The sequence below is a fragment of the Prinia subflava genome, chromosome 30 (assembly GCF_021018805.1).
Source record: "Prinia subflava isolate CZ2003 ecotype Zambia chromosome 30, Cam_Psub_1.2, whole genome shotgun sequence".
NCBI classification, from domain to species: domain Eukaryota; kingdom Metazoa; phylum Chordata; class Aves; order Passeriformes; family Cisticolidae; genus Prinia; species Prinia subflava.
Window position 1 is genome coordinate 1,694,925 of NC_086276.1, and position 26,290 is coordinate 1,721,214.

The following is a 26,290-nucleotide window of genomic DNA, read 5'->3' on the forward strand; positions in this document are numbered from 1 at the left end:
ACCGCCTTCCCAGCAACCCCAACAGGTTCCAGTCCTCCCATCCTTCCCATGCCCTTGTGGCCAGTGCCAGTGCTCCCAGTGTGACCTGGGCTTTGCTCTGCACACAGGTTTGCAGTGCAGGCCATGAAGGCTCTGCTCTACCGGCTGCAGTGTGACAGAGAGGTGATGGCCATGGAGCGCAAGCGTGGCTGGGACACGCTGCTCTGTGCTGACACCCAGCACTATGCCATGGGTCTGCTGGCCAGGTGAGAGCCCCTTCTCCCCGCTGTCCCCGGCATTTGTGCCCTGTGCCCGGGGTGCCCCACACAGTCCCTGTGGTCATGGGCCACAGGGCCTCATCACTGAGGGAAGGCCAAGCAGACTGGGAAAGGCTGGGAGAGGAGGGTGCCCAGAAGGAGCTGCCTCTCAGTACACCCACATCCTCTCCAGGGATGCTGGGGAAAGACTGGACCTCTGTGAGCCAGTCCTCTCCCTGAGAGGTCGGCCACCTCCACCTCAGGGTCTTTTTCCCCTGACAGGGAGATGCGCCGTGTCTTGGTCCCTTTGTGTTCCTGCATTGCACTTCACCTGCTCAGGCTGCTCAGCATGAAGCAGCCAAGCTGGGATTTGCCTTTACTGGCATTCCTTGTGGAGGTGAGCCTGAAGGCCAGCGCTGCCTCTCTGAGCTGCCTCCCAGCTCTCTGCCCTCTCGTAGCCGCTGCTGCCTGGGACGGTGCCCAGGCCCTGTGCTGCTGCCTGGGCCTGGCCCTGTGTGGTTCTGGGCTCCTGCCAGCCGGGTCTCCTGTCACTGCCCTGTGCCTTTCAGGTCCTCGAGTGCATGGATTTGACTAAATGCCGTGCCAGCATCCTCAGGGTCATGTCGAGGTACCTGCTGGGCAATTGCAGGCAGAGGCGTCGCCTGGCGCTCAGAGGCCTCGTGGTGCTCAGCAAGGATCCCTTCATGGTGAGAAGGTGGCAGCGGCTGAAGCTGCACTGGGGAAAGCAGCCCCATGGGCTGGCTGGGCTTCAGGAGCCGAGGCAGCTGCTCCCAGCTCTCCTGCCTCACCTGCCTGAGTGCTTTGGGACAGGCCTTTGGGCTCTGGGCCCTGCAGCAGCAGGGTGGGGTTGCAGTGCCAGGGTGGTGTTGGCGGTGCAGTTGTTCATGGCTTCACAGCACAGCCTTGTGTTCCACACAGGCCAGAATAATGTGCCGTCTGTCTTCAAGCCTTCTGGAGCTGCTGGATGATGCAGATGGAGAGGTGGTCAGCATGTCCCTCTGTGTGTTCACGAATGTGTTCAATAACAAAGGCATCCGGGTATCGAGCACCACTGCCCCAAAGCTGGCTGAGGCACTTCTGGAGCTCTTTAACCACGTGAGATTCTGTGTCCCGAACCACAGGCATTGGGTGCTTCCCAGTGCCGTCTGCATTTTCAAGCCTTTACCTGGGTGGGCCTGGAGTAGTTGGTGCTTAGGTTTTCTCCTTTCCTCTAGGACAATAGCCACGTACAAGTGCTCTCCATTCACCTCTTCTGTAAGGTGATGGAGTTGGTAGTGGAAGAGGGAAAAAAGCCTCTGAAGGAATTTGTCAACAAGGGCGTGTACACACTTTTCATCTACTGCCATGATAAGAACCAGCAGGTGGCAAAGGTGAGGTTTTGTGTGCTGCTGGTGTTCTGCTGGGAGGGGGCTGGGCTGCCTCCTGCCCTGGTGCCTCCAGGGCTGCAGCTTCCTCCAGGCCGTGGCACAGGGACGGGTCCTGTGCCCTGAGCTGCAGTGCCATATCCGTGTCTCTGCTGCTCTCCAGGCCTCTCGGGAAACGCTGCATTGTGCGGCCAGGTTCTTGAAGAGGAGGAATCTCGAGAAGCTACTGAAGAAGGAGCAGTTGAAGATCGATGATTGTCTGGTAAGGATGGCCTGGATGAAGCCCTAGCCTCAGGCTGGAAAGAACCCCTGCCCCTGGTGTTCAGTGTGTGGGGGGCTGGCAGCTGTGGCCCCTGCCCAGTGCTGCACCCAGGGGCGCCAGCCTGCGCCCCACACGCCGCTCCCTTCCCTGGGCCACACGGGACCTTCTCCAGGCTCCTGTGGGCCCGAGCCGGGTGCCGATGGAGCCCCGGCACAGCGGGGCTGCGGGGCGGGGCGGCACCGCGGCTCCCCGGGCAGCAGCCGGCCCTCGGCCCCCTCCAGAGCCCGGCAACAGCGGCTGCTGGCCGGGCCTCAGGGCTGTGCGGGCAGGGGAGGCCGGGGCTGGGCGCAGCGAGAGCCCGGCCGAGGGGCTGAGCCCGCGCCAAGCCTTCCCTGCTGCCGCTCTCTGCAGCTGGCAGAGGACAGGAGCCGAGCGGCCGAGCACCTGCGCCGGGTGCTGCCGTACCTGCAGAAGCCACAGGAGCCCCTGCGAGCGGCGGCCATCAGGTTCATGGGTGAGCCACGAGCCCGGGCTCCCTGCCCGGCCCGCCGCAGCTCGGCCCCAGCCCCGGCTGCGGCCCCGGCAGCGGCCTCCGGGCCCGGCGCCGTGGAGCCCCGCCTGCCCTCGGGGCTGCTGCCGCCCTCTGGCAGCCGTGCCCGCCCCTGGGCGGCAGGAAGGGCAAGGGCCCGGGCTGAGCCGTGCCGGGGCAGGAGGCCGTGTGGCCGCAGGGCTGGCAGCGCCGCTGGCACGGAGCTGTGCCGCTGGGGCCGTGACACGCTCTGTGTTCCCAGGAAGGGTCTGGCGGCGCCAGAGGGGGCAGCAGGAAGAGCTCCAGGCCCTCAGGGAGGGTGAGTGAGGGCAGCGGGCTGGCAGCGGGGGCTGGCGGGGGGGAGCTGCAAGCCCTGGCCCGGCTGCGGAGGGCTCTGCTCCCTGTGCGGACAAGGGCTGGCGTGGGCAGAGCACAGAGAGATTTCAGGGGCACGTAGGGGATTTGTGGCCAGCATCTTGCAGCAGATCCCAATGTCTCCTGCTCCCTTCTGGCTGGGATGGTCCTGGCAGGGGACTTTCTCCTAGGATTCCCACAGATCCGGGCTCTGACCATGGCTCTGTGGCTCTGTCTCCCAGCCCTTCATGCCCAGAGGCAAGATGCCAGCCTATCATGTTCTAACCTGCAAAATCAAGCCCGGGTTCCTCAAAGAGCTAAAGAACAAGGGACATCTTCAGGATCCAGTGAACCAGTGTCCCAAGAACGCACCACGAGACACTGAAGAGGACATCACCTCTCAGTGCTGCTGCAGCTGCAGGCCTAGCTGATGCTAGGCACAGTTCCAATGGCTTCACACCTCACCCTGTTTGTAGATAACTTCGTCCCTCTAGCCTTCAGACACTGCCCATTCCCCATTTTTTTCCCTCCCCTCTCTTCTACCCCTTTTCACAGCTCCCTACCTCTAGCCCTCTGACCCTGCCCATCCCCTTTTGCCACCCCTTATCATCCCTTTGCTTCCCCTTTAATTAATAAACAGTTTGGCTTCTTCACTTTACCTCCATCTCTGTGGAGCTGAAGCAGCACAAATCCAGGGTGCAGGGACACACAGGCCCCTCCTGCTGTTCTCTTCTGCGCCGTGTGCTGTACAGAGACCCAGAGGAACAAGGGCAGATCAGGCTGCAAAGGTCCCTGTGCTGAAGGTCCCCTTCCACAACACTGTGCAGTTTAATGTCTTGCTGAGCACTCTGAAGCCCCTGGATTTTGGAACAGCCAACATGAGTATGCTCTGAACTCAGCTGTGAGGGATTCCATGGCAAGCATCCACTGAGGGCAAAGGAGCTTGGAATGCTGGAAGCTTTCAAGAATCGCTTCCTGAAAGCACAGCAGTGCTGCACCCCTACACAGGGTCAGGAAGAGGGCAGAAGCAGAGACCATCAGGGCTTAACAGGGAGCTTTGGGTGTGCCTAAGGGCAAGTGAAGCAGCAGCACGGTGGCCGAGACTGGGACGTGCGACCGTGACAGTGCCCGGAGCGCTGTCAGGCAGTGCCGGGATCCCGGGTGTGGTTCTGGTCCCCACAACTGAGGAATGGCAGCCCCTGCCTCACACCCAGTCAGAATCCAACCAAGTGAGACCAGAGGGAGGGCAGCCATCCAGTCTCTCTGGGGCATGGCCGCAAAGCAGCCCCTGCTTCTTCCTCTGCCTGTGCTTGGGGTGTGCTGAGGGCAGCACCAGCCAGGCTGTGCTCTGTGTTCCAAAGGCTGTTGAGAGCGGGCATGAAAAGTGCTGTGTGCACAGCAGAGAGTCCTGGAAGGTGCTGGCAAGAGCGTCCTGTGGGCACAGGGCTCTGGGAACAGCCTGGTTTTGTTGCCATGATTGCAGGCAGGAGTTGAGGCAGGCAAAGAGGCACCCCAAACACACTTGGGGGAATATGAGCTAGAGCTGCAGTGCCTTTCTTAAAAGGACCAGAAGTAATTAAGCCTTGCAGGGTTTCTGAAGAGTGCATTGGTGTTCCCCAGGAAAGCTACACACTTGGGGAAAATGCCCTTGGGGAAAAGGGACCTGCTGCTCTAGGAAAGTGCTTTCCCAGGAGCTCCAGTGAGGTAGGTGCAAGTGTCTCCCTTTGGCTCTCTGTGGTCCTTTCAGTCCTTGAGGCCTGTTGCACTTGGCAGAGAGAAAGGGGAAGGGAAAAGGCTTTGAGGAGCACGTTTGGCATCCACCTGGTCCTGTGGAGGCCAAGCCAAGCACCTGCAGAAGGGGGTGTTAGCCCCCTTTGGACAGAGGTTCTGAAGGCAGAAGGAATAGCTGTGACTTTTTCTGTTAGTGGTCCTGATTCTCCTGCAGGGAAGAAGAGGGGAGAGCTGTATTTGATTTGCCACCTCAATATCTGTACCAGTGGGAGCATTAGCCCTTTTGCAATCTACTTATTTGTTTGGACTACTTTTGTAACACTGAGGGGACTTTCAGTCCTTGAGAGCTTTTATTCCTTAAGAGAATTAGATTATTATCACCCCTTCACAGAAAACCATTTACAAACCAAAGAATGGCCTTTTTATTACCTCTGTGTAGTGTTATGTTTTGTGAAGTGACTCTCAATGGATGACCTTAAAGCAAACTTTCAAACCTTTCATATTCTCACGGCATCTTGATTTTTTGGGAAGTTTGCAACTTTTTGGATCTCCTTGAGCTGAGCAAAGGGGAAGGAAAGCTTCCCTGAACTGAGGATTCTTCTGTGCCTAGAGAGCAAAGATGTTTTTGTGCTGCAGGAAATGATGCCAATGAGAAAATTCAAGCATGGAGTAACAGCTTCTGACAGAGACCAAGTTTTGCCAGCAGTAGCTCCAGGTGCTCCTACCAGCAGCCCCTGTAGGAAGGAGCACAGCCCCAGTGCACTTTGGCTTTGGCTGCCTCTGGCAGAGAAGCCCCCTGGGGCACAGGTCTCTGGGGCAGGAGAGGACACCAGCACTGCAGGGCTCAGGGGTGGCAGGTGTGCTTGGGTGGGACTCTGCCACACCTGCTGATTTCAGTGCTCCCCTGGCCCCAGGGCTTAGAGCAGCATTTATTTGTGCTTCAGGGGGCAGCAAGAAGAGCTCCAGCTGATCTGCAAAGGTGAATGCGGGCAGCAGGCTTTCAGCGGGGGCTGGCAGGGGAAGCTTCAAGCCCTGGCCCAGCTGTGGAGGGCTCTGCTCCCTGTGCAGACGAGGGCTGGCATGGGCAGAGCACACCGAGATTTCAGGCGACCTGAGGGTTTTGTGGCCAGCACCTTCCAGCAGATCCTGTTGGTCCCTGCTCCCTCCTGGCCATGGCAAGATCTGGCTGGGATGGCCCTGGCTCAAGGGCTCTCCTCGGGTCCTTGCAGATCCAGGATTTTACCTTGGCTCTGTTCCTCTCTCTTGTAGCCCTTGAACACCTTACAGAGGACATCAGCAGTGCCGTTGTCAGACCTGGCACTTCAAACATTGTATGTCCTCCAGGCACTGCAGAGTGGGGGATATTCTGTCTTCCAGAGACTGCAAGATCAATTCTGCAGGGCATGGAAGACACGGCCTCGTCTGTCAGGCCTTGGCTGGCTGCGCTGCTGGAGTTCTGCTGAGAGCTGGTCTGGGAGGCTCTCTCTGCTGGGTCAGCACCTGAGCCAGCAGTGATTTTTCTTTCCTTTAAGACTGATGTTTTCTTCTTTTCCATTTTTTGTAGCATGTAAATATAGAATGTGTTCTAATATGGACTCTCTGGAGTTTTCTTTTGCTGCCCAGAGTCTTTAGGGCTTTGGGGAAAACGTGGAAAAACAGTGCATATGCTCAGCAAGCTACCCAGGCATGCAGTGTTGAAGAGAAAATGCCCAGAAGGCCCTTGGCTTTTGATAGTTCTGCTGAAGCCTTTGTGCTGACCAAAGGGCGGCTGGGCAGGGGCCAGAGCTGCTGGGGTCTCTGCTTGACCAGTGCCTGGAGATGGCCACAAGCCCTGTGCCAGCCAGGAACGGCCATCTGCACCCTCCTGCCTGTGTGTTGCTGGCTGGATTGCTGAGGGCTCTGAGGTGCTCTTGACTGGGCTCCTCTGGAGCTCCTGCAGGGCTGCGTCGCTGCTGCCGGGCAGGTTGGCCGGGCTGGGGGAGACCCTGAGGGGCTGGGGCAGTGGGCCATAAGTAGCCCCCAGGCAGCCGCCTTGTTCGTGCCACCCACCTGCTCTGGTGCTTCCTCAGAGGGCAGCTGGAGGGAGCCCCTGTAATCAGGTGTGTAACCCTGGTCACAGCCTTTCAGAGGTGTGGGCCCAGGAGTTGTGGGGCAGGGCATGTGACCCCCCTGTCCTCAGGACTCGAGCCCCCGGCCCCTCAGCCTTTGGCCTTGAGCTCGACTGCCTGGCTGCTGAGTCTTGTCCCTGTTGTGGTGTGGGAGGCCGAGCTCTGTGGCTTTAGGCATGACTGAGCGAGAAGAGCAGCAGCTTTGAGCCGAGAAGGGCCACAGAAAGGCCCTGTGGGCCAAGGGCATTCCTGGCATTCCAGGGGCAGGGATCCATGAGAGTGCAGTGAGCATCTCCAGGGTGCTGTGGCTGGCTTTGCACTGGACAGCCTCCCTGTGTACAGGGATGGATCGTTGATCTTCTGCCATGGTGCTTGTTTCCCTGCCTGGAGAGAGGGGCAGCCCTCTATGGAGGATGAAAGCCCCTGTCTCCAAAACCTGCAGGAGGAAATGGAGCTCTCCCAACCTCAGCCCATGCTGTAAGCAGGGCAGAGCCTTTTGGTGTTAACACAAACAGGGGTTGGGAAGTGGGTATCACAACATCAGCATCAAGTTCTCCCCAATATTTAGTGTCGTTTTTTCCACACACGATTTTATGGGAAATCTTACATCAGTTAGATTTAACCAACAGTTCTGATTTTGAAATTCACAAGACAAAATACAGCCATGAGGCCCTGTACTATAACTGTGTACTGGTTCTATGTGTGATCCATTATTCAGTCCACATCTCATTGCTATGCCATCACCTTGTGATACCACAAAAGGAGGGAAAACTTTATTTTTATCACCCACCACTAGGGGGACATTTTGACCATGGTTCACTACCATTACACTCAATATGGGTTTTGCCACAACATTCATTTTAAATTTATAAACCAAACCTTGCAAGCCTGACTGATCCATTTTTTTGCCAATTACATGATACATAGGTGGGTTTGGTTAACGTGAAGTTATGCCAACAGTCACCAGACTCATTTTTACAAAGCCTTGTGATTTCAACATTGTTAGTACTGGGGTCTAAAGGAAAGTTACCTACTTTCTTTTGACAACACACTATAAAAGGAACTTGTTTCTCACATGCCCACACTGTTATATGGCAAGGATTTGCTGTTATGTTGGGGTGTAAATTGCTTGTAATGTTTGATTCCAAGACATTTCTGGCAATGGCAATACTGGAAGCTTTCTCATGTGAAAGACCTTCTACTTTCCTGCACCCTACCTGAATTCTCTCACCAAAAGTCCCAGTTAGAGTTCTGGACCAATCTTTCTGGTCCCAACCCCAGTCACTCAAATGGTACACCTCAGAGTCATGCAGTACCACGGTTGCTGCGTTTGGGCGTTGATCCCTGGGAAAGGATCCTTGCATGCTGGTAAACCCGACAGCAGCTTCTGACCACGGCCACTCGACAGGGTTTTGGCCATGGTATTGTGGTAGGATGCAGAGAAGTGTTAGTGGTATCATGGTTTATCTGCTCCACATGTCCTCCCTCCGGCGTTCTCCTGTAAAAAGCAAAGACAACAGAGCCTGCCACTAAAAGGGGCAGAAAATTAAAGTGATGGAATTATCCAACGTGTACTTATCTGATGTTCTTTCCCAAGAGAACCAGATGCAACCCATGCATATTTATTCAGAGGAGTTTTTAACACAAGTTGTACTTCTCCCACTGTAGGGAGGCCCGCCAAGACAGGCTGTCCAGGATAGTGACTTGGGATTTTTGAATCATTTGGTCCCCCTAAGACAGGAATTATGCTTGGGGCCTTTGGACAAAATGCAGTGATTTTGGGACAGCTGTTTACTCCCCATCTGTCATTCACAGCTGTCAAAGCCTCCCACAGCTGAAGATCCCAACCTCCATCCTGAGGTTTAAGGAATCGTTTCAGGAGACCATTAGTTCTTTCCACAATCTCAGGGTTGCTGTTCCCCGAGGTAATAAGGTTTTTCGTCTTCTCTTTGCCCTAAGTGTTTCACGCCGGAGCCAGAGACGACAAGCTGAGTCTGCCCATCCGTGTTTCCAAGGTTGTTTATTCTTCATTATCCCTCAGTTCTTTCTCAGCTCTGCAAGGCATCTCCAGCAGAGCAGGACACGCGGCGGACTGGGCGGATCAGAGGGTCCCGGACCTTTTGTACCATTTCTCTGACCCAACCACCGTCCACAACGAACCTTTTAGTTACAGAATTTTACCAATACTTACTACCTATGTTAACATGTCATTTCTACTCTAAACTCATCCTTGTAATACAACTCAGCAGAAAATGGGGGGAAAGAACAAGAACAAGGAGGACAGGACCACTCCCCAATTCCTCCATCTTGCCTCTTCAAACTCATATACTAAAAATCCTAGATTCTACATTTACACTCTATAATTAACTAAATACTACTTCTTTTGAAATCTCTCGGCTTGTGATTCTTCATACAATGTGAGCATTCATTCCCATAGCCAAAGATTAGAAGCAGTATCCTCTTGAGCTCTGTGTGAAGTTAGTTGACCCTCTTGTACAGATCTCAGACCCCCCTGTCTAGTCTCCAAACCCTCCAAAGTAGCCAGAGAGATGTTCTAGACTCCAACAACTATTTATGATATCTTTCTATTTTCATAAGGAAATCTGGCTGGTTTTGGTTTGTTCTGTTACTGCAGGCATCAGGCCCAGTGCTTGTAGTGTAATTGAAAATGTGTTTCATGGTAAAGAACAGAAGAATCTACCACCGAGAATGAAGGGTCACAGTTGAAAATTAATTCTGTTTGGTCTACTACTTGTGGTCCTTGTAAACCCACTGTGCAAGGGCTGGGTTTGCAAGCTGCAGGTTGAAGTACAGTGAGTTTGTCTGGATAATGCTGTAGCCCCATCTCAGCAGATGCAGAAAGGGGCCAGAATCCGGCATTTGGAGTGTGAATTTGGGGTGCTGGCCTTGCCCCAGAGGAGAGGCAGGATGTTCCCTGCAGGGTCTGCATGGAGCAGACAGAAGAGATGGGCAAGTGTTTGCAGGGCCCCTGGGAGGGGATCTTGGGGTTCCTGTCAGCAGGATCCTTGTGCAGCTCAGGCTGGGCTGGGCAGCAGCTCCATCTGCAGCTTCCATGTGCTGCTGCAGCAGCTGCTGCTGGGGACCCTGAGGGAAGAGGCCCCGGCAGGGATGGAAATGCTGCAGGGACAGCTCCAGCCAGGGCTAGCAATGAGCTTTGCCTTCCTGCCTGGGGAAATGAGGCTCCTCTAGTGCAAGAGGAGGCAAAGACAAAATCAAGTTCAACACTTCAAGGAACACTGTAGAAAATTGGAAGCCTCTCCAAATGTCACACACATTCATCTGTTAGCTCTTCAGTGTTGGTTCTTGTAAAAAGCCTTTCCAGTTTTCCCTTGGATCTGAGACTGCAGGGCCCACAGCTGGGCTTCAGAGTTCAACTGATTTTTATTTTCCAGGTTTTTACACAGAGCTCTGAATTGGGCATCTCTTGTTGTTTTTTCGGCTCAGAACCATGAGAAAGGTTCTGTGCTCCTGTGAGCCACCTCTTGAAAGGTGGTTGGCAACCCTGGAATCCTCTGGGAAAGCACTTGATTGACTTCAGGGCCAGGCTGGAAAGCTCAGCCTGAGGAAAGAACTGTTCCAGATGCCTCTGTCCATGTCCAGCTCCTCCCAGCTGAGTCCCTGAACACACAGGGTGCTTTATAGGCATTTCTTTTCCCCTCCTGTTGACTTGGAGGTGATTTCTCATACTTTAGAGAAATATCTGACCAGCCCCTGCCCCCATTCCATTTTATTCCCTCCACTTTGGAGTCAAAACTGCTGGGTTGGACATGGAAATTGGTGGTATTGCCCTGTTCTTCCCTCCAGCTGTCAATTTTAACTTGTATGAAACACTGCAAATGGCCTTGTTTCTCTGGTGGGGAAGATGTGAGATGGAGAGTTGAAAGGATTTGTCTCCATGAACCTTGTGATAATAAAGAAAAATGTGGTTCATTATTTTAGTGTGGTGCTGGGATTTGGGAGTTTATTTCTTGTTATTATTAATTAGTATTGATTTTAATTGTTAAGACTTTTAAATCCTAGACATTATTACCAAAGGCTTGATGTCACTCACTGGGAAAATTCCCTCCTTCTCCCATTGGGATTAACCTGTACGGTCTATTTCAAATTGCCAGTGGATTCTAAAGATGGAAAGTGCCATTAATGGTGGATTTGGTGTGGTTTGGAGCTGGGGGAGGGTCTCCTCCTCTCCCAGAGGCGCCTCGAGCCTGCTTTGCCACCACATCTGTTTGTGGCCCCTCACGGCTGCCCTACCCTGGGGACATGGTGGGACACCCGTCCTGTCAGGGCTGAGGCTCCTCATGGCCCAGCACAACCCCACATTGCCCCTCACAACCCCTCACATCCCCTCACATCCCCACACAGCCCCTCACATCCCCTCACAGCCCCTCACATCCCCTCACATCCCCTCACGGCCCCTCACGGCCCCTCAGCCCCAGGCGCGCGGCTCCTCCCAAAGGAGAAGGGGTCGGGCCCTGCTTGTTCTCCTTTTATTTCGCTCCCTTCACAGCCACCAGTCAAGAAAGGCTGAAATGGAGCCTTTCCCCAGGGCTCCCCTCGGGGTTAATCGCGGCTGCAGCTCTGTGCTGCCGCTGGCCCCAGCGCCAACATCCCCGCAGCCCCGCAGGCCTTTGCTGTCCCCCCGTGTCCATTCGCTGTCCCCGAGTCCCGCCCGGCTCTGGCAGCAGCAGCAGCCGCAGCGCAGCGGGCGCCGGCCCGGCCCAGCCGCGGCTCCCGGCCAGGAGCAGCAGCAGCGCCGGCCCCTTCCCGCCTGCTCCTGCCTCGCCTGCCAAGGGCCTTTTCCAGCTGGACTCTGCACTGCAGCAGCCATCACCCACACACAGCCCTGACTGCCCAGGGCCCGCCTGGGCTGCCCTCAGCAGCCTCCAGAGAAAGAAAGGCTCGGCTTCCAGCGCTCTGTGCAGCATCTTTGACTCACCCTCAGGTGGCAGCAGGCTACTCTTGCCTTTGCCTCGGCAATTGGAGATGGTGTCTGCTCTTGCACCCTTCTGGCTGCTAAGTGAATTTGAGCAGCTCAACTGCAATTGCCTTTTTCCACCATTGCTACCCACTGTGCTTTTGTGACAGTGAACTCAGGAGTTTTGTGGCAGGCACCATGATAAGAAGAGACTGAAATGCTCCCAAGTCCCTGGGCACTGAGTCGAGGGGAATTAAAGCCACACAGGCCACAATTGCAGAGCTCCAACACAGCCCTAGTGCTGCTACTGCTGCTGAAATCAAATCAACTTACAGAGGCCATCACAGAAATTGACCTCTGGAGTGTCAAATAAAATGAAAAAAAAAAACCACCAGGAGGAAGACAAATCTCAACTTCTTCACTCGCTTCATTGCTTGCTCTGAGCAGCAGAAAATGGGGATGCCCAGAGGTATTTGCAGCTGCTGCTGATCCCAGCTGCAGCTCAGCCCTGTGCAGAGTCCCAGCAGGAAGCTGAGCCCAGCCCGGGGAGCTCACACAGTGTCAGGGAGATTCTTTCTCTGAATTCACTCAGCCTTGCATTCCCCAGCTATGCCTGGTACCACCTCCTGTTTTCTAGGCTTAGAACAGGAGCAATGCAAACCTTACCAATGGCACAACTGCCCAGTCCACAGGGAAAAGGACAGAGAAATTGTAAAGTTCTCCAGACATTTGTCCTGCTTTGCTGGAAAAGTCGTGCTGCACTCACAGGATGGAAATCCAAGAGAAGCTGGAGTTCCTGGCACATCTTGTGACAGAAGCTGGACCTCGTTCTCCATGAAAGGTTCTTGGAAAGAGCAGCTGGGACAGTGGAGAAGATTGCTGGGAAGCTGAAACAGCTTTCCAGAAGGGAAATGAAAATGAAAGAAACAAACCAAGCTGTTTTCCTCTATTTCTTTCTATGCTTCCCTTTTCCATGTTGCAGTACTTGTCCATGCCATTAATTCCAAAGGGATCTCACCTCGAAGATGAGTGACTTAGTGAGTTTTAGACACTGTGAAATACCATGGGCTGTACACACAGTTTCCCTTCCCCTGTTTTTGTTGTCAAGCAGTGCTGGAGACATAAGTGTAGTGCTTGGGTCGGGCACGAATCCTGCAGGCAGGGAATGTGCCCCGGCAGTGTGTGAGCCTGAGCAGGGACAATGCAGAGCAGCAAGCGAGGGGATTCCTCTGGCACTGCGCAGGAGTCCGGACTCTGGGTCTGGGCTGCACAGGGCCAAGTTCCCGTGTTTGGACAGGCTCAGGGGCTGCCCCCGGGGCGCGCGGGGCTCGGCCGTGGAACGGACACGCGGACAAACGGCCCCGGGGCTTCGGCGGCAGCGGCGGCAGCGGCGGCAGCAGCAGCAGCGGCGGCAGCAGCAGCAGCGGCGGCAGCGACTTTTCGGAATCTCCGAACTCTGCGACCCTCCTCACCTCCTGTTCCCCCTCTCCCTCTCCCACTGTCCTGCACTGTCTCTCTTGGTGTCCCTTTCCCGGTCTCCCCAGCCCCTCTTGGTGTCCCCGTCTCGGCCTTTCCCTCTCCCCCTGCCGGGCCGGGACATGCCCCCGGCCCCCCTCCGGCCCCGGGCGGGGCTGCCCCGTTCCCGTTCCCGGGCGTCCCCCCGCGGTCTCGCCTGGGCCCGGCTCTGGCCGTGCTGGCGGTGGCGCTGCTGGGCCGGGATCAGTGCCTGGGGCTGGGGCGGCATCGCCACCCTTTGGCTGCGCCTGGGCCGGGCACGGCCTCGGCCCCGGTGCCGACCCCGAGCCCGGCGCCGCCTCCTCCCGGGCCCCGCGGAGGACACACGCGGCGCGGCCGCTCCCGCCGCCTCCGCTGCGGCTTCCCCGGCCCGAGCTCCGCCGCTCGGCAGCGCAGCCGCCGGCCCCGAACCGCCGGGGCCCGGCGCGGCTGGGGATGCCCGGCCCGGGCCGCTCGGGGGGCGCTCGGGGGCCGTGTCTGGCCCCGGGCCGAGCGCTGACGGCCGCGTGTCGCCCGCAGGGAAGGCGCAGGAGGCCCTGCAGGACCGGTACCGGCTGGGTTCGCTGCTGGGGCGCGGAGGATTCGGCAGCGTCTACTCGGGGACACGAGTGTCGGACGGCGCCCCGGTGAGCGGCGGGGCCGGGGGCGGGCGGAGGAGGAGGAGGGCGGAGCAGGAGGAGAAGATCGGACCGCAGCGGGGCGGTCGGTGAGCTCAGCCCGCTGCTGTCCCTTGCTCGCAGGTGGCCATCAAATGCGTGCCGCGGGATCGCATCCGGCTCTGGGGCGAGCTGGTGAGTGAGCGGGGCCAGCGGCAGAAGCCGGGCCGTGGCGGGCGGCGAGGAGCCGGGGCCCGGCAGGGTGGGAGCCGCCGGGAGCCGTGCAGGGAGAGCGGGCCTGGGCTGAGTGGGGCGCCCAGAGCAGCCGGGGCTGGCTGAGGGCTCCCAGAGCCCCGGCACGGCCTCAGCCCCTCTGACGGCATCGTGCTCCTCCCGCAGCCCAACGGCGCCCGTGCGCCCCTGGAGATCGTGCTGCTGGACAAGGTGTCCGCTGGCTGTGCTGGTGTCATTCAGCTCCTGGAGTGGCTTGAGCTCCCCGACAGCTTCTTGTTGGTGCTGGAGCGTCCGGAGCGGTGCCAGGACCTGTCGGCTTTCCTGGCGGAGCGGAGGTTCCTGCCGGAGGAGGAGGCGCGGGCGCTGTTCCGCCAGGTGCTGGAGGCCGTGCGGCACTGCACCAGCTGCGGGGTCCTGCACAGGGACATCAAGCCCGAGAACATCCTGCTCGACCTGGCCACCGGAGAGCTCAAACTCATCGACTTTGGCTGTGGCGCCTTCCTCCAAGACACAGCCTACACCCAATTTGCAGGTGAGCCCCCTCAGGGGATGTTCCTGGGCATCTCCTGGCCCAGCCTGGCTGTAGCACCGGGCCTTCCCCCTCTTGCTGCTGGCAACAGCATGATTTCTTGAGCCAAGTTCCTTTTGTCTGGGCGTGGGAGGGGGCCAGCCCCCACATGCCCAGGGATGCTGGGGCCAGGCTCTAGGAGTAGCAGCATCCCCTGATGAACTGCGTCTGTGTTCCACAGGAACCCTGTCCTACAGCCCACCAGAGTGGATCCACCAGCAGCGCTACCACGGCGAGGCAGCAACGATCTGGTCCCTGGGCCTCCTGCTGTACCACCTGGTCGTGGGGAAGCACCCGTTCAGGAGGGGCCAGCAGATCATCTGGGGCCGCATCTTGTTCCCACGATGGCTCTCTCCAGGTGGATCCTCATCTCTGGGCACAGGGGAATACCAGTGCTGGGAGACAGCAGCAGCCTCATGAGCACCCTGCTCTGGCAGCTGCTGGAGAGGGGGCACATGTCCTGCTCTGCTGCTCTCCTCCAAACAGACAATGCATCGGGAAGTTTAGGCACAGCTCTGGGCACACCCAGCATGGCCTGGGCGTGGGAATGGGGGGCCAAAACAGACGGGATCCTTCTCCAAGTGACTGGTGGATTCTGGTTTGTTTCTTCAGAGTGCCAGGATGTCATTAAGAGGTGTTTGTCCATGCAACCCTTGGACAGGCCATCCTTAGAAGACCTCTTCAATGATCCTTGGCTGCAGGGTGTTCATCTGCCCTAGAAGATGGGAGAGGTCCATGTGCAGAATTGGATCCAAAACCTGGCAGGTAACAACTCCACACATCTCATGGCAATCAGTGCTAAAGAAGAGCAGACTGTTTTTGTCCTGCCTGTAGCTCTGAGCAGGGATCATGAGATGGGAACATCTGTGCTGCAGCTTAGCTGGAGACCTGCTCCAGCAAGCACTGGTGGCCACCATCCATCCTAGTTTTTCTTGTCGTGCTTCCTTGACAGCTGGGGCCCTGGGCAGAACAGTGACAGCCTGCTCTGGCCCCCAGGGAAGGAGGAGGCCCTGGAGAAGCTCTGTCAGGTGGGGCTGCTGCTGGAGACACCAAGGACAACCTCAGGTATGACAATCTCTTCCTCCACCTGGTCACCAGCAGCTGAAGATGATGGAGTTTGATTTTGGTACCTTCTTCAGAGACATGCTCCATGCCCAATCTGCAGGTGAGTCCACAGCCAGGGGATGCTCCCAGATCCGGGCATGGCACAGCCTGGCTGGGCACCAAAGGTTCCTCCCTTTGCTGGGGCGGAGGCAACAAATCCTTCCCTGGGCTGTCCAGCTGCTTTTTGGCTCTGGGCAGCTGCTGAGGGGCTGGATGTGGCATGGCTGGCTGCAGGCTGGGCACATGTGCTGCCCTCCTGCTCTGCCCCCAAGGGCAGCAGTGATGGGGAGGTTTGGGCCCAGCTCTGAGCACGGCCAGCACGGCCTGGGCACTGCGGGTGGCTGGGACAAGGGCACAGGAGCCCTCAGCTGACGGGCAGTTTCTGGTTTCTGTCCTTGCAGCCGGGCTCTGCGGGTGCTGAGGCTGCTCTGGGCTCTGCCAGGGCTCTGCTGGGCTCAGCCCTGGGCACGGCTGGGCTCGCTCTGCCCTCACATTGCTCTGACAGCTTTGCAGCACACCAGCCCCTTCTGAGCACAGCGCCTGAGCTTTCTGCTTTGGCAGCTGAGTGAGACTCTCCTGCTGGCCAAGAGATTGCAGGTAGGGATCCACATCCAATTGGCAAGAACCCAAACACTCCACAGTCCCAGCTGAATGCCTGGATCTTCACAGGATGTTTTGTCTGTCCCACTCTTCCTTCCTCTTTGGCTGGAATTGTGCAATTGCCCTTTCTTCCTCCTCTAGGAGTGCCACAACTGAGCAAAACCTGGCGAGTGGATGGTGTTCCTAAGGCAGTGCAGTCTGCAGCTGATGGGTGAAGAATTGCCCTTCTGCAGCTCCAAACCAGAGCAAAAAGCTGTAAGTGGGACTTTGTGTCTTTAAAAACCCCTGAAAACTTCCAAGGGAATGTGCAGCTCCTTCAGAGGGTGAGAAGGAAGGTCATCTTCTAAAGGATTTGGAGTTTGACAAAATTTAGATTCCCAGTCCTGCTTAGATCTGGTGGGGCACAGCAATTTCCTATTGCTTCTGCCACAATTTAAAATAATACTGGAAACAAACTGCAAAATCTTTTTAAACGGCTGCTGAGGTCAGTAGGATGGATCCATGCCATCAACACATTTTCAAAGTAAATAACTGAGATCCCATTTTAAAAAGATTAATTATCTCTTTATCCAAAGCTACAAAGTCTTTTTCACTATAGATTCGGGATTTCTTTTTATTGTTCTCATTTTTCTTTTTTTTTTTCCTTTTTTTTTCTTTTCTTTTTCTTTTAATAGAAAAACCTTCCTAAGAAAGGAGTGTCCTTTGCTGCTGGTTCCCGTGTGGAGCAGCTCCCTTCCCACTGGCTGAGCTGCTCAGGCACAGCCCGGCAGCTCCTGGCCCTGCAGGGCTGAGCCTTTTCCCCGGTGCTGGGCACAGACTGATGGAGCAGCACTGCTCAACACGGGCACACACAGAGGGAGCAGAAGCAGCTGCCTTTGCCCACCTGCAGCTCCAGGGCCCAAACTCTGAGCACACAGGGCTGGAAGGGACTGGCAGCTCCCTGTTTGCTGTGCTGCCCCACTTGTGCCCGGCCCAGCTCTGCAGCCCTGGGCTTTGTGCAAGGAACAGAGGTGAGGACTCCCTCTCCATGTGCAGCTTCCAGATGGAAAAGGCTGCTGTGAGCAGGCAGCTCCAAGGGCAGAGAAAGGAGGGTCTCCACCACTGGATCTGTGCCACTTCCACCGTCCTGGGCAGCAGCCACTGAGCCCAGGGGAACAGAGGGCACAGCAAGAGGGACAAAACCAGGCAAGGTCAGAGCCTGGGAGGAGCCAGAGCAGGGAGCAGGAACAGCTGCTCCATTGCACTCTTGGAGAAAGCTCTGGGCTGTTTGTGAGCACTGAAAGGCGTGAAGGGCAGAGAGGAGGCCACAGCAAACAATGCTTGTGTTTGCACACCCTCCCCTCTCAGTGTCCCAGAAGGAATTGCATGAACTGTGTTCTTCTCTCGGAGTCGTCTCGTTCAGCATGAGCAGCTTTGCACCAGGAGCTGAAGGAGCTGAAGCCTTAGGCCACAAGAGCTGAGCAAGAGGGAACTTCTTGACCAAAGTAATGCTGCTAACATGGACCTGACTGAATGCAGCAGATAAATCATGGAAATATAGAATCCTTTCTGTTGGAAAAGACCTCTGAGCTCATCAAGTGCAAGTGTTAAGCCAGCACTGTCAAGTCCAGCACTAAACCCTGAAAGGCCAAGGCCTGGACAAGAGGCCTGAGTGAGGCCTGAACAACAGGCCCTGAGCCAAAGGCGACCTCTGGATGAACCTTCCAACCAAAGGGTATCTTTGTATCTGCTCCTTAACAAAAAATGCATGGTCATTAGCCTTGTACTAGATGTATCCACTCCTTAGTGAAACAGGTCTTGACCTTTCTGTATTTAGAAGCCAGACAAGGCCATGAAATCTGACATCTGACATCTGGCCTTGTCTGGAGCTGTATGGTCAAAGGCGACTCCCTTGGTTCCTCCTTGGGCCCTGGCCAGGCTTTGGGAGGGACCCAAGAGGAGGATGAAACCAGATGTTCCTGCACTAGAAGTGCTGTCAGTTTGTTTATCCATCTCTATCAAAGCTGGGCTCTCTCACAGCCAGGCTGGAGCCTCACCTGTGGCTGGAGGCACCTGCAGGAATTCCCAGTGCCCGGGAGTGGCTCTGCAGTCCTTGGCTGTGACAGCTTCCCCCAGCTGATGTGTGGGTGTGGGTGATGGGAAAGTGTGAGGGGAACTGGTGATGGATCTTTCTTCATCACTGCGGGCAATCTTTGGTAGTGACGCTTGGGGGCATTGCTGAGCTGTCCTTTTGTGCTCCTTTGCTGCTTTGAGCTGTAGGAAATGACACTGATTCCTTCAGGGGGTGTCTGTGTCTTTGGTGCTGACCCTGCCCACTGGTCAAACAAAATTGGCATCGTTTGGCCAGAGCAGCACAAAATGTCACTTTTTCAGTCTAAATGGGAGGAATCAGTCCTATCTGACATTCCCAGATGGGAAGGCCTTCCCCAGAGTTCTCTGGCTCTGGAGTGGGCTGAGGTGGGAACAGATTTTTGACAGGGGCCACTGCATTAGAGGGTGTAAAGTGTCCCACCCTGGCTCTAAAATGGCTCACTGCTCAGCCTGGGTGGGTACCACAGTGGTCCTTAAAAAGGAGAAACTAGATGCCCTAAGAACCCTGGTACAGGAACAACTGGTTCAAGGACACATAGAGCCCATCTATGAGCCCTTGGAAAACCCCACTATTTATTATAAAAAAGAAATCTGGATAGTAGAGGTTACTCCATGAGCTGAGAAAAATCCATTCTGTGATGGAGAGAACGGGCACGTTGCAGCCTGGTCTGCCATCTCCTGCAGTGATTCCTGCCTCCTGGGACATCCTGACTGTGCACTTAAAGGACTCTTTGTTCACTCTTCCATTGCACCCAGAGGACACCCCAAAGTTTGCCTTTACCCTGCCTTCTATCAATAACGCTGCACCAGTGCAAGGTTCTCAATGGAAAGTACTTCCCCAAAACAGGGGAAACAGCCCCACAGTCTGTCAGGGCTGTGCTGCTCAGGTACTCTCATCAGTGAGAGAACCATTTCCAGGGGCATACTGTTCCCATGACATGGATGACATTTTGATTGCAACCCAAAGCAAAAAAGAACTCTCCCTGATTCAGCCAAGCCTGTTGCAAGCATTAAAAACATTTGGGCTGCAGGTAGCACCAGAGAAAGTGCAGCAGCAACCAGCCTGGAAATAGTTGGGACTCAAAATAGTGGACCAGACTATACAGCCACAAACAATTCAATTATCAACCAAAATTCTAACTCTAAATGATGCACAAAAACTCTTGGGTACCATCAGCTGGGTCAGACCTTACCTAGGACTGACCAACTCTCAATGAGCACCTTTAGTTGACCTCCTAAAGGGTGACTCTGAATTAACTTCCCCCAGAAAATTAACCCCAGGGGCAAAAGCTGCTCTTGAAACAGCAGAGCAAGCTAGCACAGACAAGTCCACAGGACATGCCCAGAGGTGTGTATCACTGTGTTTATTCTCATTGTTAATTTTCATCCTACTGGTATTACTGGACAGTGGAATACACACTGGCCTGATCCTTTGCACATTCCAGAATGAATGTTTGTACCTCATCAACCAAAAAAGATGACATCCACTGTCTTTGAACTAATTGCACAGTCAATTATCAAATGTTGTCCCAGGTGTTTACAATTGAATGCTAGAGCTCCTTCAAGAATGATCTTGTGTCTGTGACACAAGAGCAATTGGAAGGGTGTTTTGCTGACAGTACAGCCCTGCCAAGTGCTTTGCAAGGACAGTGGAAGGCTTTGGGTACCTGCCAGACGTGTCCGTCCTGCCTTAGGTCCTGTCCAAGAGCACGAGCAGCATTCTCCTGAGGGCCCTCAGCAGACGCTGTGGAGCCGTGTGTGGAACAGGGACAGAAACAGCTTCTTCACCCACCTCATGGGGATCTGGGACTCTTCAATTGACAGCTCATTGAAGGGTTCTATTTGTTTACAAACTGTTGTTCTGTTTACAGTGTGTTTTTTCTGTTTACAAACTGTTTTTCTGTTCATCGTTTTTTCTCCCAGTTTTCAAAGTTGAATGTTTTCCGGTTTCAGTGCTAAGTTGTAATTTGTACCCATAAGCAATTAACCTGTCCCACGCTAGCCTAGAAGATTGTGATCTGGCCTGACAGCTCCTGGCAGTGAGTGCTGCAACTCCAGGGCTACATGGGACACATCACTGGCTGAGGAGGATTAAGCTGGACAAAACCTCCTTCAAATTCAACCCATGCTGTCTGCTGTTACCCCATCTGCAAAAGGGCCCTTGCACATGGGATAACAGCAAACAATTGACATTTTAATCAAAACAAGGTGAGGAGATATAGCAAGGTCTAGCTGGTTTACAGCTGGACATAATGAGTCTGACCATAACAGACCCAACTGGGCTGACCTGGCTTGTTCTAGAAGTGCCATGGGGAGCAAAGAGCTCAGGCAACCCCATCCAAGCCCTGGATGCAGACACAGCACTGGCCAGAGATCTGGGCAGGGCACAGATTCCCAACCAGCAGGCTTCCCAAGGCTGGGAAATTCAAACTCACTATCAAAGGGAGCTTGGAACAATAAATTGTGGCTGTTGGTCTGAGCCCAAGAAGATCCTGTGTCGTGTGTCTGTCTCCAACGCACCAGCCTCATGTTACACTATATCTATATCTAAATCTATGTTTTTCTCTATATCTTTATGTATACATTGAAAATCTCTTCAGCTTCTCTCATTAGACCTAAATTTGATTACTGCTTTGATTGCACACCTCTTTCAGGCAGGCTTTTCCTCTCTCCTTGGCTGCACTTGTCAGGCCTGAGAAGAGAAATTTTGTCATTGTCAAGCCTTGGGAGAGTTCCCATCATCTATCCCTGCTCCTAATGCTGCTTTGAATGATCTTGGGAATCTGAGCATGAGGGAAACTGTGAGGACTTTAGTGAAAGCAAAAGTGAGGCCCCGAGGCCAAATGTAAATGCAGAGGCTGGGTTCCCCCAGTCTGCAGTGGTGTGGGGATTGGGGCCTTGCAAACTGCTGTTTTTCTCTGTCAATGGCTGATTCCTTCTGTGGATCTCCTCCTGGAATTCCTGTGCACCAGGGCTGGTGCTGGAGCTGCAGCCACACCAAGTGTCAAAAGCTGTGTTGGAGCCAGTGGGAACAGCATCAGAGTTCTGAACAGGTTCATAAAAATCAGCCACAGCCCAGTAGCAAACCTTGGCAATACACATATGTGGCAGGTAAGGAGACCAAAAGCTTTCACTATTGTCCTTGGAGAATGAATTCAGCAAGAAAAAGCCTCTCTCTTAGCATTAAAATACTTGAGTTTCAGCTCTGCCCCAGACTCTCAATGTCAGGGATTTCTCTGTGTGGTTGGGGGTTGGTTCTCCCCCCGTAGCTCCCTGCAGGTTGGTGCTAATTCAAGATGTTCTGGAGGGTTCAGGTGTTTGGGTGGCCAGGAAGGGAGTGCAGAACAGGGATGACAAGCACTGACCTTTGCTGTGCCAGAAAGTGCAAGGGACAAATTGGTGCCAGTGAAGGTCATGCCTTCCCCTGGGAGGATCAGTTCTTGTTGTGCTTGTGGCAGAGTGTGGTGCCAGAGGGGTTTGCAAAGGCAATCTTGGTGCATGCAGGCCAGAGGCCCCTGTGCTGCAGCTCCCTCCAGGCTGGCTGCAGCCCCTCAGGGTGCCCAGGAGCAGGGCTTGCCCGCAGCCCAGTGCAGCCTCGGGAGCCCTGGGGCTGCCCAGGGAAGAGCCATGGCTGAGGCTCTGCAGGGCCAGGCAGGCTCAGCCCTGCTCCCTCCTGGCATCCCATGGCACAGGGCCCACGGGGATTTGGCCCTGCACACGCCAAGGGTGTCCCGAGAAAGGGCAAGCAGAGCGTGACCTCTGTCAGGGGGAGCCCTCTGTGCACAGGGACCCCCACTCCTGGGCTGGCTGTGCCAGCTCCCCCAGGCACCTCCAGCCCTGGCAACCTGCACCAAGTGGAGACCACCCCTTTGGAAATGCTGCCTGTGCCCAAAGCAAATGCAGAGAGACCTGGGCTGTGAAAAACAGAGATTGTTTATTTACAGAACAACAGCAACAAACATGAACTAGAGAACATATTTTCACTGTAAGAATATTTGTAACAGCAACAATCTCTAGAACGTATTTACATAAGAACATATCTAACAAAAACACATGAAACATATTTATAGGAGAAAAAAAGAAACCCAAAAACATAGATCCGAAAGACAACGAACTCTAAAACCTAAATCCTGAAGAAAAGAACAAGCTGTAGAATGTTTATACATAATTGTGGCATCTCTTTCTGGGATGTCCCTCAGGCCTGGAAGAACATGGTGTCCACTTCCCTGGAATGGCACCGTACCGCCATTGGGACAAAAATCAGCATCCAGCAGCAGAGACGGATGGCCAAATCCCAAAAATAGGCAGCTTTCAGGACTGATGAAACCTGCAGAGGAAGAAAAACCTTAGAGTGGGGTCCCTGTCCCACACTATCCCCACACAACTCCAGTCCACCCAGGAAGACCAGGGGTATGCATGTCCCTGGAATAGCACTGTATCTTCATCAGAGCAAACATGAACATCCTGCTCGGATGGATGGGAAAATCCAGGCAATAAGGAAGCTTTCAGGCCTGATGGGGTTGTCAGGGAGCACGGGACAAGCAGGTTGCCAGCAGTGCTCTTGGAGCAGGGTGAAGGCTGGGCTGACACAAGGGCCAATGGTTGTGTTGTGCTCTTTGCTGGGTGCTGCCAGTTCCACTTGGAACATGCACTGTGACATCCCAGCTGCCACGAGTCCAGGCTGGCCATCAAGTGGACACTGGCAACCAGAGAAGGATGGAAGCCCTGAGCGCTTGGGCTTGGGCGGGAGCCTGAAGATCATCTTGTGTCAGCCTGAGCAATCTTGCCCACACCCTGTTGCTCAGAGCCCTGTTCCCAGCTGGCCTTGGCTGTTGCCAAGGATGGGGCATCCACAGCCTGCGTGCCCAGCCTGGCCCAGTGCCTCAGCACCCTCAGTGCAAAAGAACATCTTCCTGAACCTTCCACTCCCACCTCCAATCCACCTCCTGCCCTTGAAAGCCATCCCCCCTTGCCCTCTCTGCACAGGCCCTGCTGAACACTCTGTGCCCATCTTTCCTGGGGGACCCTTCCAGCCCTGCACTGCTGCACTGAGGCCTCCCCATGGCCCTCTCTCTGCAGGCTGAGCATCCCCAGCCCCACATGCACAGCAGGCAGGCAGATCAGTGGCAGTCAGGGCTGAGGGGTAGCAAGTAGCATCAGGGACTGAGAGATGGCAGCTTTGCAGCCAGGGTTGTCTGTAAATGTACAAAATTAATACCGGAGGAGGAGAAGATGGTGGGATGCTGTCTCTGTTCCAACTGGTGAATATTTTCTTTCTTTTTCCTTCTTTTCTGTCATGCTGACCCAAGTTTGGCTGTCTGAAAGGAAGCTTGGCACAAGATCCATTGTCTTGTCCATTTGTGAAACACCGAGCAGAGTCTGGGCAGGCTGATGATGCAGAGAAAAACTTGCAAATGTAGTGGTGATCCTGAGCCTGGGGGATGCAGCTAAACTCAGTCAAAAGGAATTTCTGGAAAGCTGAGCCTGGTTTACAATTCTGGAGTTTGGCTCCATCAAGACCCTTCATGGCTGACAATCAATCACTCTTTGTCCCCACACCCTCCCCAGCATTTCCCTCATCCCACCCCTGGCACTCCCATGGATCAGGAGCAGTGTGGCCAGCAGGACCAGGGCAGTGATTCTTCCCCTGTGCTGGGCACTGCTTGGGCAGCACCTCCAGTGCTCTGCCCAGTTCTGGGGCCCCCAATTCAGGAAGGACATGGAGGGGCTGGAGCGTGTCCAGAGAAGGGCAGCAAAGCTGGTGAGGGGTCTGGAACACAAGGCCTGGGAGGAGCAGCTGAGGGAGCTGGGCTTGTTTATCCTGGAGAAGAGGACGCTCAGGGGAGACAAGGTGATATCAGAGCACAGGTTGGACTTGATGATGTCCAAGGTCTTTTCTAGCCTTGCTGATTCTGTGATTCTCTGAAACCACCCTTGGGGCAGATGCAGGATGAGCCCTGGGCCTCCTCTTCTGAAGGTCCAGTAGCCCAGGTCCCTCATGTTCTCCTCACAGCCCCAAAGCCCATCCTGTCAGTCCTGCAGAGCCTCTGCAGCCCCTCCTCATTGCCCACAACAGGGAGCCCCACAGCCAGACACAGCAGCCCAGATGTGCCCCCCTGGCCTGCTGTGCCACTGGCAAGGGAGCAGCACGAGGCACTGCAGGAGCCTACAGACAATTCCTGAAGCACTTGGAGGATGATCCTGCTCCCCAAGGGACGTTCCCATGGTGCCAGGTCAGGAACTGAAATGGGGAGTGGGGCCAGGGAGGAAAGGGCAACCAGGGATGGGCTGTTTGCAGGGTAGGGAATAGGGGTGGGCAATAGGAAGAAATTTTTACCAGGAAGAGTAAAGAAAGCCAAGGGAAAGCAAAGGAAATGCTCTGGGCAGTTTGGGGGTGGCTGCCAGGCAGCCCTGGCTCTGAGCAACAGCATCTGCAGTGGGACAGGAAGCTCACAGCTGATGGGAACAAACTTTCTGGCTGACTTCAGAGGCCACCACAAACCTGAGTGGTTTCTCTCCTGTGCCCCAGCCCCTCCAGGCCCCGGAGGCTGATGGCATTTGTGCTCACTCAGGTTCATCTCCCCACACCAACACCATGGGGGTGCTCACGCCTGCTCTGTGCAGTGCAAACAGGGGCTCCTGAGGCAGTGCTGCCGTGTCTGTGCCTGCAAGGATGTGGCACCTGTGTGAGCTGGGGGAGAGGCCAGGGCTGCAGAGGGGGGATGTTGTTTGCAGGTGCATGAGGATGCTCTGGGACGCTGTCCTGGGGTGTCCAGCGCAGTGGGGATGGATCAGCCCCTGCTCTGCTGCTCCTTCCCATCTCCCCCAGGGTCCCTGCAGAGCCCCAGCCATGCTGTTTGCCCCCAGCCTGCCCACAGCCACCCTGGGGCTGCTCACAGGGCTTTTCTCTGCTGAGTATTGGCCTGGGTGTGTTCTGGAGAGAGCCTGGGCAAGGAGCCTGCAGCCCCCAGGCCCTGGCCTGAGGCGTCAGCGCTGCCCCAGCAGTGCCCATGGCCTGTCCCTGCTGCAGCCCCGGCACTGCCACCCCCAGCCCTGTGCCCGGCCCCGAGAGCACTCAGGCCCTACAGCAACAGCAGGGCCAGGAGGGCAGCGGGGCAGGGCCACGGCAGCAGCACTGGCAACAGCAAGTGCTGCTGCTGCTGCTGGGCACAGCTGCTGTGCCAGCACTGATCTGCCCTCAGCTCTGCACACAGACATTGCTGCTGCAGCCCCAGAGAAGGGAACCAAAGGGACATCTCTGCAGAAAACTTGGCTGGGAGATCCTTGAGTTCCTTTAAAGCCACCAAGAGGGCAGCCCCTCATTGACACAGTCTGTGGCCACTGGGAAGGTGCAGGGAAACAAAATGAGAAATGGCCCGAACAATGACATTTCTTTGTGGACAGTATTGAAAAATGAAAACAGAGAAAAAGGACCTCCAAAAGAAACCAACTTGAAGTATCAAAGACAACTTTTATTAGAAGGGATTTGCAGAAATTGGCCAGCACTTTAATGTTGCTGAAACCATCCAGTCATCATTCTTCACACTGCAGCCTTGAGCTCCTGGTCCCTCCGGCTGTAGATGAGGGGGTTCAGGGCTGGAGGCAGCACCAAGTACAGAACTGACAGGGCCAGATCCAGGGATAGGGAGAAGATGCAGGGGGGCTTCAGGTAGGCAAACACTGCAGTGCTGAGGAACAGAGAGACCACGGCCAGGTGAGGGAGACAGGTGGAAAAGGCTTTGTGCCCTCCCTGCTCAGAGGGGATCCTCAGCACAGCCCTGATGATCTGCACATAGGAGAAAACAATGAACACAAAACAACCAAATACCAAAGAGGCACTAACTGCAGTGAGCCCAAGTTCCCTGAGATAGGATTTGGAGCAGGACAGCTTGAGGATGGGGGGATTTCACAGAAGAACTGGCCCAGGGCACTGCCCTGGCACAGGGGCAGGGAAAATGTATTGGCCATTTGCATGAGAGCATTGAGAAAGGCACTGGGCCAGGCAGCTGCTGCCATGTGGGCACAAGCTCTGCTGCCCAGG

At 55.2% G+C, this 26,290-nt stretch overlaps 2 protein-coding genes across 4 annotated transcripts in view; one reads left to right on the forward strand and one right to left on the reverse strand.

The window, feature by feature from the left end:
* Positions 1-26,290, reverse strand: part of LOC134562720 (zinc finger protein 239-like) — a 444,533-nt gene that overhangs the window by 122,760 nt on the left and 295,483 nt on the right. The window lies entirely within an intron of this gene.
* On the forward strand, positions 11,643-17,972 carry LOC134562692 (serine/threonine-protein kinase pim-2-like). Its single transcript, XM_063420199.1, has 8 exons — positions 11,643-13,682; positions 13,797-13,847; positions 14,052-14,418; positions 14,636-14,812; positions 15,067-15,219; positions 15,407-15,619; positions 16,300-16,413; positions 16,833-17,972. Exons 1-5 carry the CDS (start codon positions 12,567-12,569, stop codon positions 15,171-15,173), a joined length of 1,818 nt encoding a protein of 605 aa, XP_063276269.1. The 5' UTR covers positions 11,643-12,566; the 3' UTR covers positions 15,174-15,219; positions 15,407-15,619; positions 16,300-16,413; positions 16,833-17,972.

What these genes read in the sequence shown, in the direction of transcription:
- LOC134562692 (XM_063420199.1), top strand. Translation starts at nt 12,567, where the DNA reads ATGAGTGACTTAGTGAGTTTTAGACACTGTGAAATACCATGGGCTGTA. An exon ending in GAGTGTCGGACGGCGCCCCG is followed by an intron (nt 13,683 to 13,796) that starts GTGAGCGGCGGG and finishes CCTTGCTCGCAG; the next exon opens with GTGGCCATCAAATGCGTGCC. An exon ending in TCCGGCTCTGGGGCGAGCTG is followed by an intron (nt 13,848 to 14,051) that starts GTGAGTGAGCGG and finishes CTCCTCCCGCAG; the next exon opens with CCCAACGGCGCCCGTGCGCC.